This window comes from Dermochelys coriacea, chromosome 5 (genome assembly GCF_009764565.3).
Source record: "Dermochelys coriacea isolate rDerCor1 chromosome 5, rDerCor1.pri.v4, whole genome shotgun sequence".
Taxonomy (NCBI): Eukaryota; Metazoa; Chordata; order Testudines; family Dermochelyidae; genus Dermochelys; species Dermochelys coriacea.
Window position 1 is genome coordinate 82,236,147 of NC_050072.1, and position 15,345 is coordinate 82,251,491.

Sequence of the window (15,345 nt, forward strand, 5' to 3'; positions counted from 1 at the left end):
TGCAATCCTGGGATGAGTAAACAGGAGAATCTTGAGGAGGAGTAGAGAGGTTATTTTATCTCTGTATTTGGCACTACTGTGACCATTGCTGGAATACTGTGTCCAGTTCTGGTGCCCACAATTCAAGGATGTTGATAAATTGAAGAGGGTTCAGAGAAGAGCCATGAGAATCATCAAAACATTAAAAAACACACTTTAGCGATAGACTCAAAGACTTTAATCTGTTCATCTTAACAAATAGAAGGTTAAGGGGGTGACTTGATTACAGACTGTCAATTCCTACATAGGGAACAAATATTTAATAACGGACTCTTCAACCAAGCAGAGAAAGTCATAATACTATCCAATAGCTGAAAGTTCCAGTGAGACAAATTCAGACTGGAAATAAGGTATACAATTTTACAGTGAGAATAATTAACCATTGAACAATATATCAATGATCGTGGCACATTATCCATCACTGACTATTTTTAAATCAAGATTTTATGTTTTTCTGAAAGATCTGCTCTAGGAATTATTTTGGGGAAGTTGTAGACCTTTGTTATGCAGGAGGTTATACTATAGGATCACAATGGTCCCTGCTGGCCTTGGATAGCCTGTTGGGTTGTCACCAAATTTGTTGTTGAGAAGTTAAATGCATCTAGAGGTGAAGGAACTGAAAAATGAAGTTTGGCACCTTATAGACTTTTGTGCGCAAAGTAAAAACATTTTTTTAAATTTTAAAAATATAATTGGGTAGGAGGTTTGGACTATCATACTCTGGAAATGAAAACCTTGATTTTTCAATGAATTACATATAGGCAGACATTTTCATTCATGCACAGCTCATTGCTGCGTCTAGGCCTTTTATTATTATTATTTTAAAATAATAGCAACAAGTTATACATCTTGAAAAATTGAATAAAATAAACAGTAGCAGTCCTATTTTTCATTGCCCTTTAGAGAACATTTTGCATTTACAATGTCACAGATTGAATGTTGTGTCAAGCCATTTTTCAGGAGCATCAAAACTGGCCAAAGATGTTATTTCCTACCCTCTTCTTCAAATTACTCAGTTCAGACTGTCTGTGAGAAGCTGCAATCAGTCCTTTCTTGAAAATAGTTTTCAGATGTAGGAATAATACATTTTGCCATGATCAGTTATCAAGAAAGTGTCCTAAACACGTGTTAGACTGACATTTTAAAAACAACTAAGATTTTTTTTGGTGGCTATTGTCATAATTCACACCTCTTTCTTCAGGGTCTATCAACCCAAATACAAACAGAAAAAAAGAATATCTATGCATTCAGGTTTTTAAACAGCTCTCATCACTGTAGTATTGAAGCACCTAAACCATTTTTTACCAACTTGCAAAAAATATCTACAATGTTTGAATGTTGTCCTATATGACAGAGATTAAAGGGTATCCTCTACTGGGAATTCTTTTTTATAATAATATAATAGCAGTGCATTCTACTTGGGGATTACACCTTACATCCATCCAGAAACCAAAGCTGATGAAACATGGGGCAGCCTGTTTGATAAATGGAGTATCTAACTGTGAGCATATTCAATCTGTGTTCCATGCTCTGCACTGGCTGACTGTGAGTTTCCAGGTGACGTTTAAGGTTACGGTATTGACATTTAAATTCAGCAAAACTATGCATCAATGACAACTGGTATCTTCAACCCAAAGAAGCCCCTAGATTTCAAATTTGCATTAGTGAGAGTCTGTAAAGGAAAATAAAAATAATGAAAACCTTCATTATCTGGTTTTATTTTTTTATAATACAGAAGCAGAAAAAAATTAAATTTACCCCTCTGTCTCTCCTCCACTGGGTAAGTGGTAGTTAGTGACTGTGGTGGTGGGACATCCTGCTGTCTCCCCTCCAAGTCTGAGTATAGAAGGTGTTGCCAGTTGGTCCTGTTTCATCCCTTCTGTGACGTTATTGACATGAACTGTGACTGTATAGATCATTATTGCAACCAAGGTCCTATAGTTGCACCAAATCTTGTACAAAGGAGGTCAAGTAAGGTATTTATGGAAAGGTTCTAATTTGCTGGTTATGATTATGATGTCTGTATGTGTGTATCAGTTTTGTATTTGAAGTTATGAATATTGGCTATGTACTTGTATCTCAATGTGTTTGATTCTAAGTAACATCAGTGAAGCATTTGGTCAGCTTCTTGAGAAAGGACTATTCTGAGTAACTGCCCAATCAAGAAACAAACACTTAACTGACAATGGACCTTGGGAGACGCCAATCCACATCTGAGCTTTCCTGGGAATGTTCAAACTAACACGTAAACAATGGCGTCGGCCTCCAAAAAGCTGAATCATTCATGGACATGCGACTTGGTAGGTGGCTACAAACTCCATCTTGTTGCTGTGATTTTGCACAAAAGAACAAAGGGGTTTCTGCCCACAAGAGAGAGAATATAAAAGGCTCTGAAAGCCCCTCCATTTTGTCTTCAGATGGCTCAAGAGATGGCCTCTCCACTCCAAAGAGATGCCTGAAAGAAACTGCAACAAAGGATAGTAACTACAGGGGTGTGAGTGATTGCTGGACCCAAACCATAAGCCACAACGTTCGTCTGAAAAGGATTGGGCCCAGACTTGGAAGGAGTCTAGTTGGTGAAAGAAGCTTATTGGGACTTCTCTGATGGAGTGTATTCAGTTTCCTACTGTTTTAGGCTTAGACTTGCATGTTTTGTTTTATTCTGCTTGGTAACTTACTTTGTTCTGTCTGTTATTACGTGGAACCACTTAAATCCTACTTTTTATACTTAATAAAATCATTTTTGCTTATCAATTAACCCAGAGTAAGTAATTTAATACCTGGGGGAGCAAACAGCTGTGCATCTCTCTCTCTCAGTGTTATAGAGGACACACAATTTATAAGCAGGAAGCCAAGACCCTTGGGGGGGGGGGGGGGATAAGCCCAGCTCTGAGCCTGAGCGACAGTGGTGAGCCTGAGCAGTAGCCAGCTCCCAGAAGCACAGAGCGGAGAGCCCAGGGGGTAGCTGAGCTCTCAGTGGGGACACAGGCATACAGCGGGTACTGCAGTATCCCCAGCCTGTGCCCAGAGTCCCAGCCACAGACCCCCTCCCCCCCCCACCACCTGGGGGCCCGGCTGCCAGCCCCCTTATCTCTGTCCATGTCTCCTCTGAGCCATGGCCCTGCCCCCAAGAACTAGGTCTGGGAGGACAGAGAAGGGGTGGGAGGTAAAAGGTTCAGGCACCACTGCTTTATGTTTGGTTCGCTGCCTCTTAGCACCGCCACTATAAAAAGTGTTCCAGCACCACTGAGCAGGGAGGCGAGAGCCTGGGCTCCCAGCCCCCCACACTGCCCCGCTGACGGGGGTGGAAGCACTCCTGGTGAGGACTCGTCCCGCACCGCAGACAGAAAAAGGGTAGCGGAGACATGGAAAACGGCTGTAATTACCGCAACCCCCCAGGTTCCTGCCGCTTAGCATCCCCCTGACCTACTCCCGCCGCCGCCGCCGCCGCCGCCCTCAAGCGGTCTGCCAGCGCCCGCGCGCCTCGGGGAGCCCATACCGCCCCGTCACCCCAACAGCTTCGCCCCTGGCTCTTCTCGCGAGATCTCCCACCGCGCCGCCGCCTGCACACTCACAGCCGGCGGGCTGATAACTTTCAAACCGGGGGAAGCAGGCGAGCGCGAGGCTAGGCCAGGGGGCGGGGCGGGACCGGCCCGGCCCGGCCCGGCCCCAGTCGCCCCCCGGGCGGGGCTGGATGAGGCTGCTTGGGCAGCGCGATCGCAGCCTGCGCCTCGCCCCCTCCCTCCGAGGCGGCGGATGCCGCAGTCGCGGCGCTAGCATCCGCCCCAGAGCGGGGTGTCTCCTGCTGCCGCAACGCGGCCGGCGGGACGGTGCAGGAGGAGCCTCCGAGACGGGCGGCGCCCGCGCCCGCGCCCCCGCCCCCGCCCCGGGAAAGGGAAGCGGAGCCAGGCTCATTGGGCCCGAAGGCGAGCGAGTCCCAGCGGACGGGCCGCCAACAGCCCCCGAGGGCGAGAACTGAGAAGGAACCACTTCCGCCGCTCGCCCGGCCTCGTGTCGCTTTAAAGACCCAGCCGCGCGGGGGAGCGGCGATTGGCTGAGCCCGGCCAGCTCTGCCGGCTGCTCGCAGCGCGGCGCTGTCAGGGCTTTGGGGCTGGGCGAGCGCCGCTCCGCCTCCTGCTCGGGGTGTCCGTGCCGCGGCGTGGGGCCCTGGCTCGGAGTGTGGGGATCGCCGCTCGCCGGCGTCAGGGTGGCTGTGGGTTTAGGTCAGGTAGCGCAGGGGGGAGCGGGCACCGCGTGTTTCCTCAGCCGGGGCGCCCGGTCGGTGCCGGGGGGAGCAAGAGGTGTCGGGGTCCGGTGCGGAGCGCTCAGCAAGGCGGCTGTTCCTGCCCCTTCCCCGGGATTAGGGGCTTGTTGCGGGCGGGCGGGCGAGACAGAAGAGCCGCCCCGGCAGTAGCATCATCATCATCACCTGGCGCTGCGGCGGAGGGAGGGGAGAGGCGCCGAGGGGCGGGCGCGGCGCGTTGCGTGGTCTCGGGGCAGCCCGGCTGGTGGTTGGCCGTTTAAAGCAGCGGAGCCGCCGCTCAGGTTTCAGAGGCAGCCGGGGCTGTCGCTCGTTCGCTGCGCCGTAAGCCGGAGACATGGAGGGAAAACAGCCGCTGTCCGGCTCCACCCGGGAGCAGGAGCAGCAGCCGCAGCCGGCAGCAGCGGGGTCTGGAGAGACTGAGGAAACGCCGCGTTTGCCGGCTGGCGTTGGGGATGCGCCCGCTGCCGACTCTGCGCCAGAAGCGGGGCTGTCTGTGGTGGCAGCGGCCGGGGACGCGCTGTGCAGACCGCTGGGTCCCACCCCAAGCCAGAGCCGCTTCCAGGTGGACCTGGTGGCGGAGGGCTCTGGCCGGGCGGCGGCGGACGAGCCCCCGAAACCTGGCGGGCAGGGCGGCGCAGCGGGGAAGGGCAGCGAGGAAGCCAAGGGCAGGTTTCGGGTGAACTTTGTGGACCCATCGGCCGGTGATGAGAGCCCGGCCGAGCCCGGCGGGGGCCTGGAGGGCGGCGGTGTCAGCTTCCAGAACGGCGGCGACACGGTGCTGAGCGAGGGCAGCCTCCACTCCGGGGGCGGCGGCGGCTCCGGGGGGCATCATCACTATGATACCCACACCAACACTTACTATCTGCGCACCTTCGGCCACAACACCATGGACGCCGTGCCCAGGATAGACCACTACCGGCACACGGCCGCCGAGCTGGGCGAGAAGCTCATCCGGCCCAGCCTGGCCGAGCTGCACGATGAGCTGGACAAGGTAAGAGACTGCAGAGAGCTCCATTCCTCAGCCCGGGAGCTTCAGAGCCCTTCGCTTCCTTCCTCTTCCCACGTGGGGGCCGGATAACAGGGCTGAGCAGGGGCTGCTGGGTTGAAATAGGAAGCCTTTGCTCCCCCTCCCGCCGGTCTGAATTTGGCCAACGGAGAAACAACTGGAAGACCCCTCTCCCTCCCCCCCCCCCCCTTCTCGGTGTCTGTTCCCATTGACCACGGGCCGGCTTGAGATAAGTGTGGATTTGTATTGGGAAGAAAACGGAAACAGCAACAACTTGTCACGCAAAGATATTAAAGGTATGCAGGAGTTGGGTCGCCGGGCAGTGGGAGCCAGTCAAAATTATACATGAAATGGTTTTATTGCAGCTGAGAGGAGAATCTATGATCGGGTAGATAGGGAAAAGGTAATTACAAGTAAGAGATTTCCACTCCCAAGTGCAGCATGTCATTAAATCATCAAAGCTGCTTTTATTGACCTCAGGCAAAAAAATAGAAGAGCTCACATGGAACACTCTTTACCCCTTATTTTGAATTAAACCGTGTTTTGGTAGGGAAGGAGAAGGCAGTTTCATTATTGTAATTGAGTCTCTTGTCTGTCTTCTTCACTGGTTCCTTTAAATTCTGCTGGGTACTAGATATAACAAGACTTTAAAACTGCAGAACTGTAAGCTTCTGCCACATTTTGGAGTAGTCAGTATGTTAAAGCTTCTGCACAGTATATAGATATGCTTTTTGAAAACAGATATTCCAGTTCAAACAGAAATCAAGGGAAGTTTATGGGATCGGACAATTATAGCAATGGCCCATCCTGGCTTTATAGTCTCTGAATTTTCAGATGCTGATATCTTGCTGAATGAAACTGCCCCTTGGTTGGTTGGTATGTGGACATGGGTTAGAGACTTTTTAATTTTAAATACTAATTAAAGACTATTTCTGGTCTAGGTAAAACTTGGCAAATGGGGATTACTTTTTGTTGAGACTGTCTATTGATTAAAAATAAGGAAACTTGTGTGTTCTGACCTCTTTTCATCCTAGCTCTCAATGCTTTGTATTAGCAGTTGTGCTTAATAGCATTGTTTTGTCTTCAGTAACTTCCCCCCTTTGTACTAATGATTACTGCATACCACAAAGCTATAGTTGTATCTGTTTCCTTTTTTCATATTTCTAATAGAATTTTATATAAATTAATTTAGCGCTTAGCCTATTTTAAATTCATGCTGCATTATATTTGACATTAGCTCATATAGTCTGCATCATTGATCTACTTCCTTCTGAATTCTAAATGCTTAATTTAAAAATTCTCATTGCATGAGATAAATAAATTGCATGAGTGCATAAATAACTCCTGCTAAAGATTACTAGGAGTAACACGCATTGTGAACAAATTATATGGTATAATTCTCAAGTCATAACTTCATAAAAAAATAGATGGGGTCAGACATTTGACCTGAGGCAGTGGGAAGAAGTAACTGCTGTGTTTCATGCAGTTCAGAGCAGGTTTGTTGAGTCCTGTTAAAACCTTGAATCTAGAGCAGGGAAGGGCAAACTTTTTGGACTGAGGGCCACATTGGGGTGCGGAACTGTATGGGGGGCCAGGTAGGGAAGGCTGTGCCTCCCCAAACAGTCTGGCCTCTACCCCCTCCCACTTCTCACCCATCCAACCGCCCCTGGGACACCACTCCCTATCTTAACCCCCTGTCCCATGCCCCCACCCTCCAGAACCTCAGCCCTATCCAATTGCCCCCTGGCCCCCTTACCATGCTGCTCAAAGCACCATGTCTGGCAGCCATGCCACCCAGCCAGAGCTAGACATGCTGCCTCCCAGAGCGCTGCCTGTATGGCTGTGTAGCTGCGGGGGAGGGGCTGGGGACTAGCCTTCCCAGCCGGGAGCTCAGGGGCTGGGCAGGACGGTCCCACGGGCCGAATGTGGCCCGCAGGCCGTAGTTTGCCCACCTCTGATCTAGAGCCACTTAAATAGACCACTGTATCACTAAAAGTGCTGAAGTTTCCACATGTCAAATGTAAACACTAACACACTTTGAAATGTGATGTTTTTCCTTTCCTTTCTGTTTTTATTTTGTATGTGTATTTTCCATCTTATCTGCAGCAATTAAACATAATTGTTGTTCCTATCATCTTTCTTGTCTTATCTTATTCATGTTTCTCTTTCTTAGAATCCTGTTTATAAATTAATGTGGAACATGAGTGGCCATTTACCATTGTTTTGATTTCTTTCATGAATACAACACGTAGAGTGTGTGTGTTTGGGGGGGGGTGGTATCTGGTATTGATCCAACATGTAGGGTGGAGGAAAAAAAAATCTTTTTTGGGGGGGATGGGAAGAGAGATAGTGCTTAAATATTCTTTCCATCACAATCCAAGTTAATTTAAACCATAAAATTTAGAATTTGAACCTCAGAGGTTTGACAGGATTTCACGGCTTTGCAATTGAAGAAGCAATTGAATTCTAAGCCTATGACTTCATGAGGTTTTCAACTTCCTTAAGCTACATTTTGGGGTGAAACGTTGCATGTTGGTTCTAAACCAGCATGATCACTCAAACGCATTTTATTAGGAAGCTTAGTAAAACGCTACCCAAGTTATTATCTTGGTCTGGGGTGGAGGGTAGGGAGGGAGCAAGGGTATATATGGGTAGATAGTAGTTCACAACTTAACGGTTTTTATTTTAAAAAAAAAAAAGGCAAAAATCTCAAATTTAATAGTTTTAAAACTTGTCATGGGTTTGTTCCTTGGAGTAAACAAGTGTCTGTAAAGAAATTTGATATGGAAATAACAAGTTGTATGTTTGAAAAATTAAGGGTAATATGTGTTTTCCTCTAATTTTGAATAATCTGGTATTACAAATATATGAAAAGATAATAGTTATAATTGGAACGCTGCACATTTTAAATAATATTTAGCTCTTCAATGTGCTTCACCATCAAAGCACCTAATAGATAGTAGCAAGTAAATCCTCTCAACCCCCCCTCAGGTAGGGAAGCATCATCCTTAGTTTTAGCGAGACCCTCGCCGTTTCACTTTCTGTAAGTCTGACAGAAGTAGTTGGTCTGATAAAGGAACTTGGGCATTCTAAATACATGTATATGTTATGTATAACTGCATCTAATGCCTCTGTCTTTATCTCTCTAGAAATACCACAACTACGTGCTTCAATTATATACCCATCTGGAGGCCACACAGTGCTGCCATTTCTTAAATCATTAGTGTCGAGTTTAGAAACAGATGGCACAATGTGGCCCTGTCAGTTTACCTCTTGTCTTTTGTTTTTTAAAACCCTATGAAAACAAACAACCTCCCCCCTCCCCAATTTCAGGTGCTTCTAACTTCCAGTCATGGGTTCAGACCACTAGACAATGTCTTTATTACATCTGCATGTTCAAGTATGCAATCAGTGAAGGGTGTTCTCCAGCTTTTTTGTAATACAAAAGGTATATTAATCTAATACAGTTAAAAATTATAACCTGTTATTCCCACAATAACTGTAACTATCTTCGTATACATGTGGACATGGCAAAGACTTAGTAGTGTCACTCATGTAAATAGTCCTTGTGCCTTTTGGGTATGTCTACACTACAGCTGAGAGCAAGCCTCTTGGCTTGGGTAAACAGACTTGCACTAGGTGAGCTTGAGCTAGTGTGTTAAGTGTTGACATTGTTGCACTGGTGGAGATAGACCTAAGGGGTCAGGTGAGTCCAAGTTTAGGTGGCTAGCCTGGGCATCTGCCTGTGCATCAGTGTCTACACTGCTGTTTTTAGTGTACAGGTTTGAGCCATAATAGCACAAGGGTGTCTACTGCGCTGGTAATCTTTCTGCCAGCTATGGTGTAGACCTACTCATTGAGGTCAGTATTGCGGTGTTACTTCTAATTGAAAGATTAGAGGGGGAAAACAGTCTTGTCTTGTCATCTTTTAGTTTATTGTATTTTACAGTACTTTGTATCGTTTTCATTCTTTCCTTTTTTGCTTGGGTGGTTCTGGTATCGATCACTCAGTGGGTGGAGGAAGACATTTTAAAAAGTCCTTTTTTTGTGGTTTTTATAATTTGTGTGACTGGGGAGAGGGAAAGATGTAATACTTGAAACTATTTGTTTGAAACACTGGTTTGGTTTGCACTGGTTTGGCGTCTGGATGATACTTGAGTTGATCAGCCTAACTTTCTACTAATGGAAACAGAGGCTCAGATGTAGTTTAGAGCTGTTTTCAGCTTCAGATACCCCTATCACTGAGGTAGTGAGCACTAGGAATTAGTAAATTCAAATAGATGAGTTGCTTTCTGTTGTATTCCAAGTCTCGTATTGAAATGGACATAGAGGGTGCCACATGCTGAATTTGTCAGACTTTTGTGTTCAGATAATGACAGGTCAGAGGGTGGGTAAGATAGCCAAGCTTAACTTTGGGTGGATGAGTCTGTCCTTTGCTGATCTGATTAGTGACTTGATCCTTTAAAACTGTTTCTTCCCCTTGAGTGTTAGGAGAAATGACTTCACAGCTCTCATGCCTGTCCCTATACCTATCACTAAAATGCTGCTTAGCATAAGTGCCAGTCCCTGTTGAACATAGGTCTAGAATTGAAATGAGGGGTTATTGGGTGGGTGGGGAAAGATGGACAAGAAAACCGCAGAGAAGTTCTGTTCTGTGGATCTGTTTGGTGTTGTCTGACTTTCACTGTGTTTTTTTCCTTAAAACTATGTAAGAGCTAGTTCTGTTAAGTATATGCCACTGGGAGGAGAGGGAGAGAGATTTGGTTTTGAAGAACATAGGGTGAGAGATGTTCTAAATTCTAAGTTGAAGACTTCATCATGCTATAATACAGTTCTTGGTTACCCCTCTTCCAGGACTTGAACATCTCCAGTTAAGGGTACTCAAAACTAGACAGGTGACGGATTACCATGACTGTACGTAAATATATTTATAACTTCACCTGGAATCACCATAGTGTAGATGCCTTCTACATCGATGGAAGGGGTTTTTCCACCCTATGGTTAAACTAACTCTCTGAGAGGTGGTAATTGAGTTTATAGATGAATCCTTCCATCGACCTAGCCATGTCTCACTGGGGGTTAGGTCAACCTAACTACGGTACTCGGGGTGTGAAATTTTTCCGCACTCTGAGCAATGTAGCTCTGTTGATCTAACTTTTAAATGTAGATTAAGCGGTAGTGTAACATTCTCTTATTTAAAACTTTATGAGAAAGAACTTAGTTTTTAATGTCACATGTGAAGTACTCCAACTCCTTAGTGCCCCTTGTTTGACCCTTGAGGACAGTAGTAACTGGGTAGCTTGTGAGCCAAGTCTTCTCCTGATAGTTTTCTACTTCCTGGCAAATATAAATGCTGCTTTCTGAACATTCTAATCTGTTCTTTTGGCTAAGGGGCAAAGCTCTAAGGGGAAAGAATAAGTTCAAGATGATCATCCACAGGATAGCAAAATGTCTATAATAAAAATAGTGTGGGGAGAGGAGAAAGGAAACACCTACAAACTCAGAGGGGCAGTTGGGTGGATAGGTGGGAATCTGGCATTGTGACAGTATCAGGGAAGCGGAATTGGACAGTAAATAACATTCCCCTCTTTAGAGTTACTGGGCCAGATTCTCCAGCTTGGCCAAATTATTTTTGGTACAGATGTTGAGGTGGAGGCAAGTGACTTCCAGCCACATTCACATTCACCTGGAGCTGTCAGGTGCCAGCCTGGTCTCTAGTGCACACTAGAGTAGCCTCCTGGTTGCCAGTATGGAGTCATTTTGTAGGGGTCATTTTGACAATGGGATCAGCCAGATTCAGGGGCCTCTGGCTGTGGTGCCCCTTCCCCAGCTTATCTCTTGGGATCTATGCTAATAGTCACTACAGCAGCTCTATCCCACCTCAGGATTGCCTTATGCAGGGGGAAACCTTGAGTGATTCGATCTGCCAGTGTTACAGCTGCTGTTCATTATTGTTTCTCAGCCCTGGTCTACACTACAAACTTATGTTGGTATAACTATGTCAGTCAGGGATGTGGAAAATCCACCCCCCCCCCCCGTGATGCAGTTATACTGATCCAACTCCTGGTGTAAACAGCACTATATCGATGGGGGGGGGGGGCTTTCCCATCAACATAGCTACTGCCTCTCAGGGAAATGGAGTACCTACGCCAATGGGAGAAGCTCTTAGTGTCGTCAGTAAATGCTACAGCAGCACAAATGTACTAGTGCAGCTGCTGCACTGTAAGAGTAGCATACCCTGAGAATCAGGGACATTGTCTCTGCAGGATTCTCACTTGTGCACGGTAAGCGTGAGGGATATCTTTTTTTTTTTTTAAAAAAAAAAAAAAAGCTTGAAATAAAATCCCCTCTTGGAAGTCAAAGCCAACAATGCTCTAAATGCATCGAGAGGACCATATAGCTATACTTCGGAGATGTTTTGTGTGGAAACATCTTCGAAACAATCCACAGGGGCAGTTTTGCATCAACTCATTGAGCCTTAACACATGGACTTCTAGTTTCAAGCCAGCTGGATTGTTGCACTGTGAAGTACAATTAGAAATCAGTTTACAGATGGTCCTCTTAGGAACATCAGTGGGATGGGTGTGGAAAGAATACTGACAAGACGGTAGAGTTATCGGGGCTTCAGATTTAGCTGGTATGCAACACTACAGCATACAGTCAACTCTTTCATGCTTTCTTCCTGTTCTCTACAATCTAACCCTTTAACAAAAGGTCTCTGCTGTTATGGTCACTGAAATACACTTGGGTCACATTTGAGGCTAACTAATGAAGTCACATATGCCTGTATTTGCAGAACCTGAAACAATAGTTCTAAGGGGTGCAAATTATCCCATTAATCTCATAGGTGCTAACATGGATGCCTCTCATAATAGGTTAAATATCAACGTTGTTGACTTTTAGCTCATCAGAGCATGTAACGAATGAAGTTCATAGTATGAAGATCTGCACAATACACTGTGACAGCATTTTTTGGCACCACCGGTTAGTGGGGTTGGGAGAGTACTTCTCCTTTGTTCCCACCCCTACTCAAGAAGGAGCCTACCACGCTATGGCTACACTGCAATTAAACTCCTGTGGCTGGCCCAAGTTAGCTGACACCGGCTAACCCCCATGTGTCTAATTGTGGAATAGATATATCCACAGGGTCGAATAGGGCATCTGAGCCCCCTCAAAGGGAAGTGAAGCTGAAGAAGCTCAGGGGATCATATGATACCCTGAGGAAGTCCACTCCATAGAGGCCATGTATGTATTTGGACTTTAGTGAAGGGAACCAGAGACAAGAGAACATGTGTTTTTGAATATCCACTCAATCTTCTATGAGTGATGTCTCACATTGGTAGGACTTACTTTGTTGGCAAAGCATGGAAGAAGTACCACTATTGGTGTGTTTTTTTTTTTTTTTTTTTTTTTTTTTTTTTAAAAACACCCAGTGAATGTGCATTTCCAACACTGCCTCTGGAGAGGCATTTTGGAGAGTCTGCAGCACTCCCTTATCCTATAATCTCGTATAAGGTAAAATGGTAAATAGCTCAGATTGAGAGAATCTAAGACCCTAAAGTTTCTGCCACCAGAAAACTGACCTTCGTAGAAGAAACTTGAGTTTGCAGGTACTGAATGGATCAATATAAAGTTTTGTCAACTTTGTCAGGACCACATTAATAATCAGATGGCATAGGGAATTTTATTTAAAAAAAAAAAGTGTCAATCCCTATGTTAACTTGATGGCTAGGGTTGCTAAGGTGTTAGTCTATCTCTGTTTAGTCTGTAATGGCTGTCAAACTAGGATGGAGTTTAGACTTTCAGTTGGGATTGCAGGTAGAGCACCAGTAGTCTTTGTGAGCCAAGTAGAGCAGCCCTTCTCAACCAGGGGCCTGGGGGCTCCGAGCAGGTTTCAGGGGGTCTGGCAAGCAGGACTGGCATTAGACTTGCTGGGACTTAGAGCAGAAAGCCGAAGTCCCACCACATGGGGCTGAAGCCCAGGGCCTTGAGACCTGCCATCTGGGGCTGAAGCCAAAGCCTATGCAATTTAGCTTTGTGGGGCTCCCTGTGTCTGGGGCCCTGGGCAGTTGCTCTGCTTGCTACCTCCCTAATGCTTGCCCTGATTTTTATATGCAGAAAAACAGTTGTGGCACAGGTGGGCCATGGAGTTTTTATAGCATGTTGGGGAGATGGGGGGTGTGTTCAGAAAGAAAAAGGTTGAGAACCCCTGAAGTAGAAGGAGTCCACTTGGGCCTGATTGTACCTCCCTGCAAACCTTCTCTCTTTGGAGTTACAGGTTTGTATGGAAGATGACCTTGAAAATAGCAGTAGGCTTGGAGTTGGCAGGTAACATTTTCAAAAGTGCCTAAGTGCCATTGAAAGTCAGTGGGAGGATAGAGGCTTCTAAGTTATTTAAATACGTTTGAAAATGTTACTCTTTATGCTTAATGGTCTCTGCCTTGTCACAGAAAGAGCCCCTGGGCTGGGCTAATACCCTAGCTGGGGGATCTGAGTCCAAATTCTCAGGTTGATGGGACTGCCTTTAACTATCCATAACAGTTGAAAATCTGTCTGGGCCAGTCAGTATATGGTCACTGAGCATATTGTCTTCTGAGTATTGCAGGATCTATGCTGTGAGTTGGGCTAGTGGAAAGGAAAAATATAGGTGAAGACATTCTTTGCTAATGTGGTCTCCTTTATGCCATGAGACGATTGGCAGCTTGTAACGGTTAGTAGTAAGGAAACTCATCTCTGGCGTCCCTGACTAGTCAAAGCTATGCTGACTCTTCCTTATCTAAGGACCACCTGTAAGAATCTGTAATATCAATTGCATGATGATGATGATCCTCTCTGCCATGTATGTGGCACTTTGGAACATCTTGTAAAATAAAGCTCTTTCCAGCAGGTGCGACCTGGTGTCTCTCTCTTTTGTTTACTTGAACAAACAAGGACAAACAAACTTGAACAAGGACCACCTTTTGTAATACTAGGTCTCTAAAGGTTCTGACTGCTTGCATTTTCAGTACATCTGATGTGCAACTACTGTTTCTGGATAGACCATGTTCTCAGTGTGTGGAGTTCTGTATTCATAGTTCCTCTCATGGTGTACAAATCTGTTATCACTACAGTCTGAACAAGTGGTGTCTTAAGAATAGATTTCAAATTAAATATTGCTTCTTGTCTCCTACCATTCTGAAGAGGCTTAGAGTCTGTTAGTTACAAGGACTTTCACATCACATCTGGGTATTTTTTTTTTTTCTTCCTTTAAGACCTTGAAGTCCACTTCAAAGCCTTTTAATAGTGATCTGCCATGGAAACTACTTGGAAGACTTTGTATCCCAATAATTAAGGCTATGATTTAGTCATGGGTATTTTTAATAAAAGCCCGTGACCTGACCATAATTCGTACTATAAAAATCCCTGACTAAATCTTAGGTGGGCGGCCGCTGTTCTGAGAAGTCCCTGGGGGGAGATGCTGCTCTGGGGTGGGTGGTGCCCTGGGGCCAGCGGCACCAGCTGTCGTGGGGGCTGCTGAGCAGTGGTTGCTCCGGCCGCCCCCAGAACTGCTGCTTAGGCAGTCCTCAGGTCCGGCCTCACCGGCTGCTGCTTGGGTGGTATCCAGGGCTAGCTGCCCGGGGCTGCCTTAGCAGCCGCCTGTGTGGCTGTCTCTGAGGCCATCTGATCAGCTGGCCCCAGGGCCAGCCACACTGGCCACTGCAGAAGTCATGGAGGTTGCAAAAAGTCACGGAATCCATGACTTCTGCAGCCTCTGTGACAGACACGGAGCCCTACCAATAACAACCAGAATCCCAGCAGTCAGTCTTGAATTCTAACAACTCCAGCACCCCAGCAGTAACACAGATTGATGTTTCAGCACTCACCAGAGTGTTGTCTCTAATCCCTCAATTGTCCAAGTATCTACACAGGATAAGAGTGCATTTAATTAAAAAAAAAAAAAAGGCAGTTTATGCCAAAGGTAAGACCTAGCTGGCAGTGCTGTTCTCGCTTCAGCAAATCCTACTGTTTAGGAAGTATCTCTATGCTTGTAAGCATC

General features: G+C 46.2%; 1 protein-coding gene across 2 annotated transcripts in view; it reads left to right on the plus strand.

Moving 5' to 3' along the window:
• Positions 1 to 820: 820 nt before the first annotated feature.
• SLC12A2 (solute carrier family 12 member 2) overlaps positions 821 to 15,345 on the plus strand; it is a 113,203-nt gene continuing 98,678 nt past the window's right edge. For both annotated transcript variants that reach the window (XM_038402580.2, XM_038402581.2), the window contains exon 1: positions 821 to 5,294. In XM_038402580.2, coding sequence (XP_038258508.1) covers positions 4,638 to 5,294 — 657 coding nt within the window. In that variant the 5' untranslated portion in view covers positions 821 to 4,637. The remainder of the gene's footprint in view (positions 5,295 to 15,345) is intronic.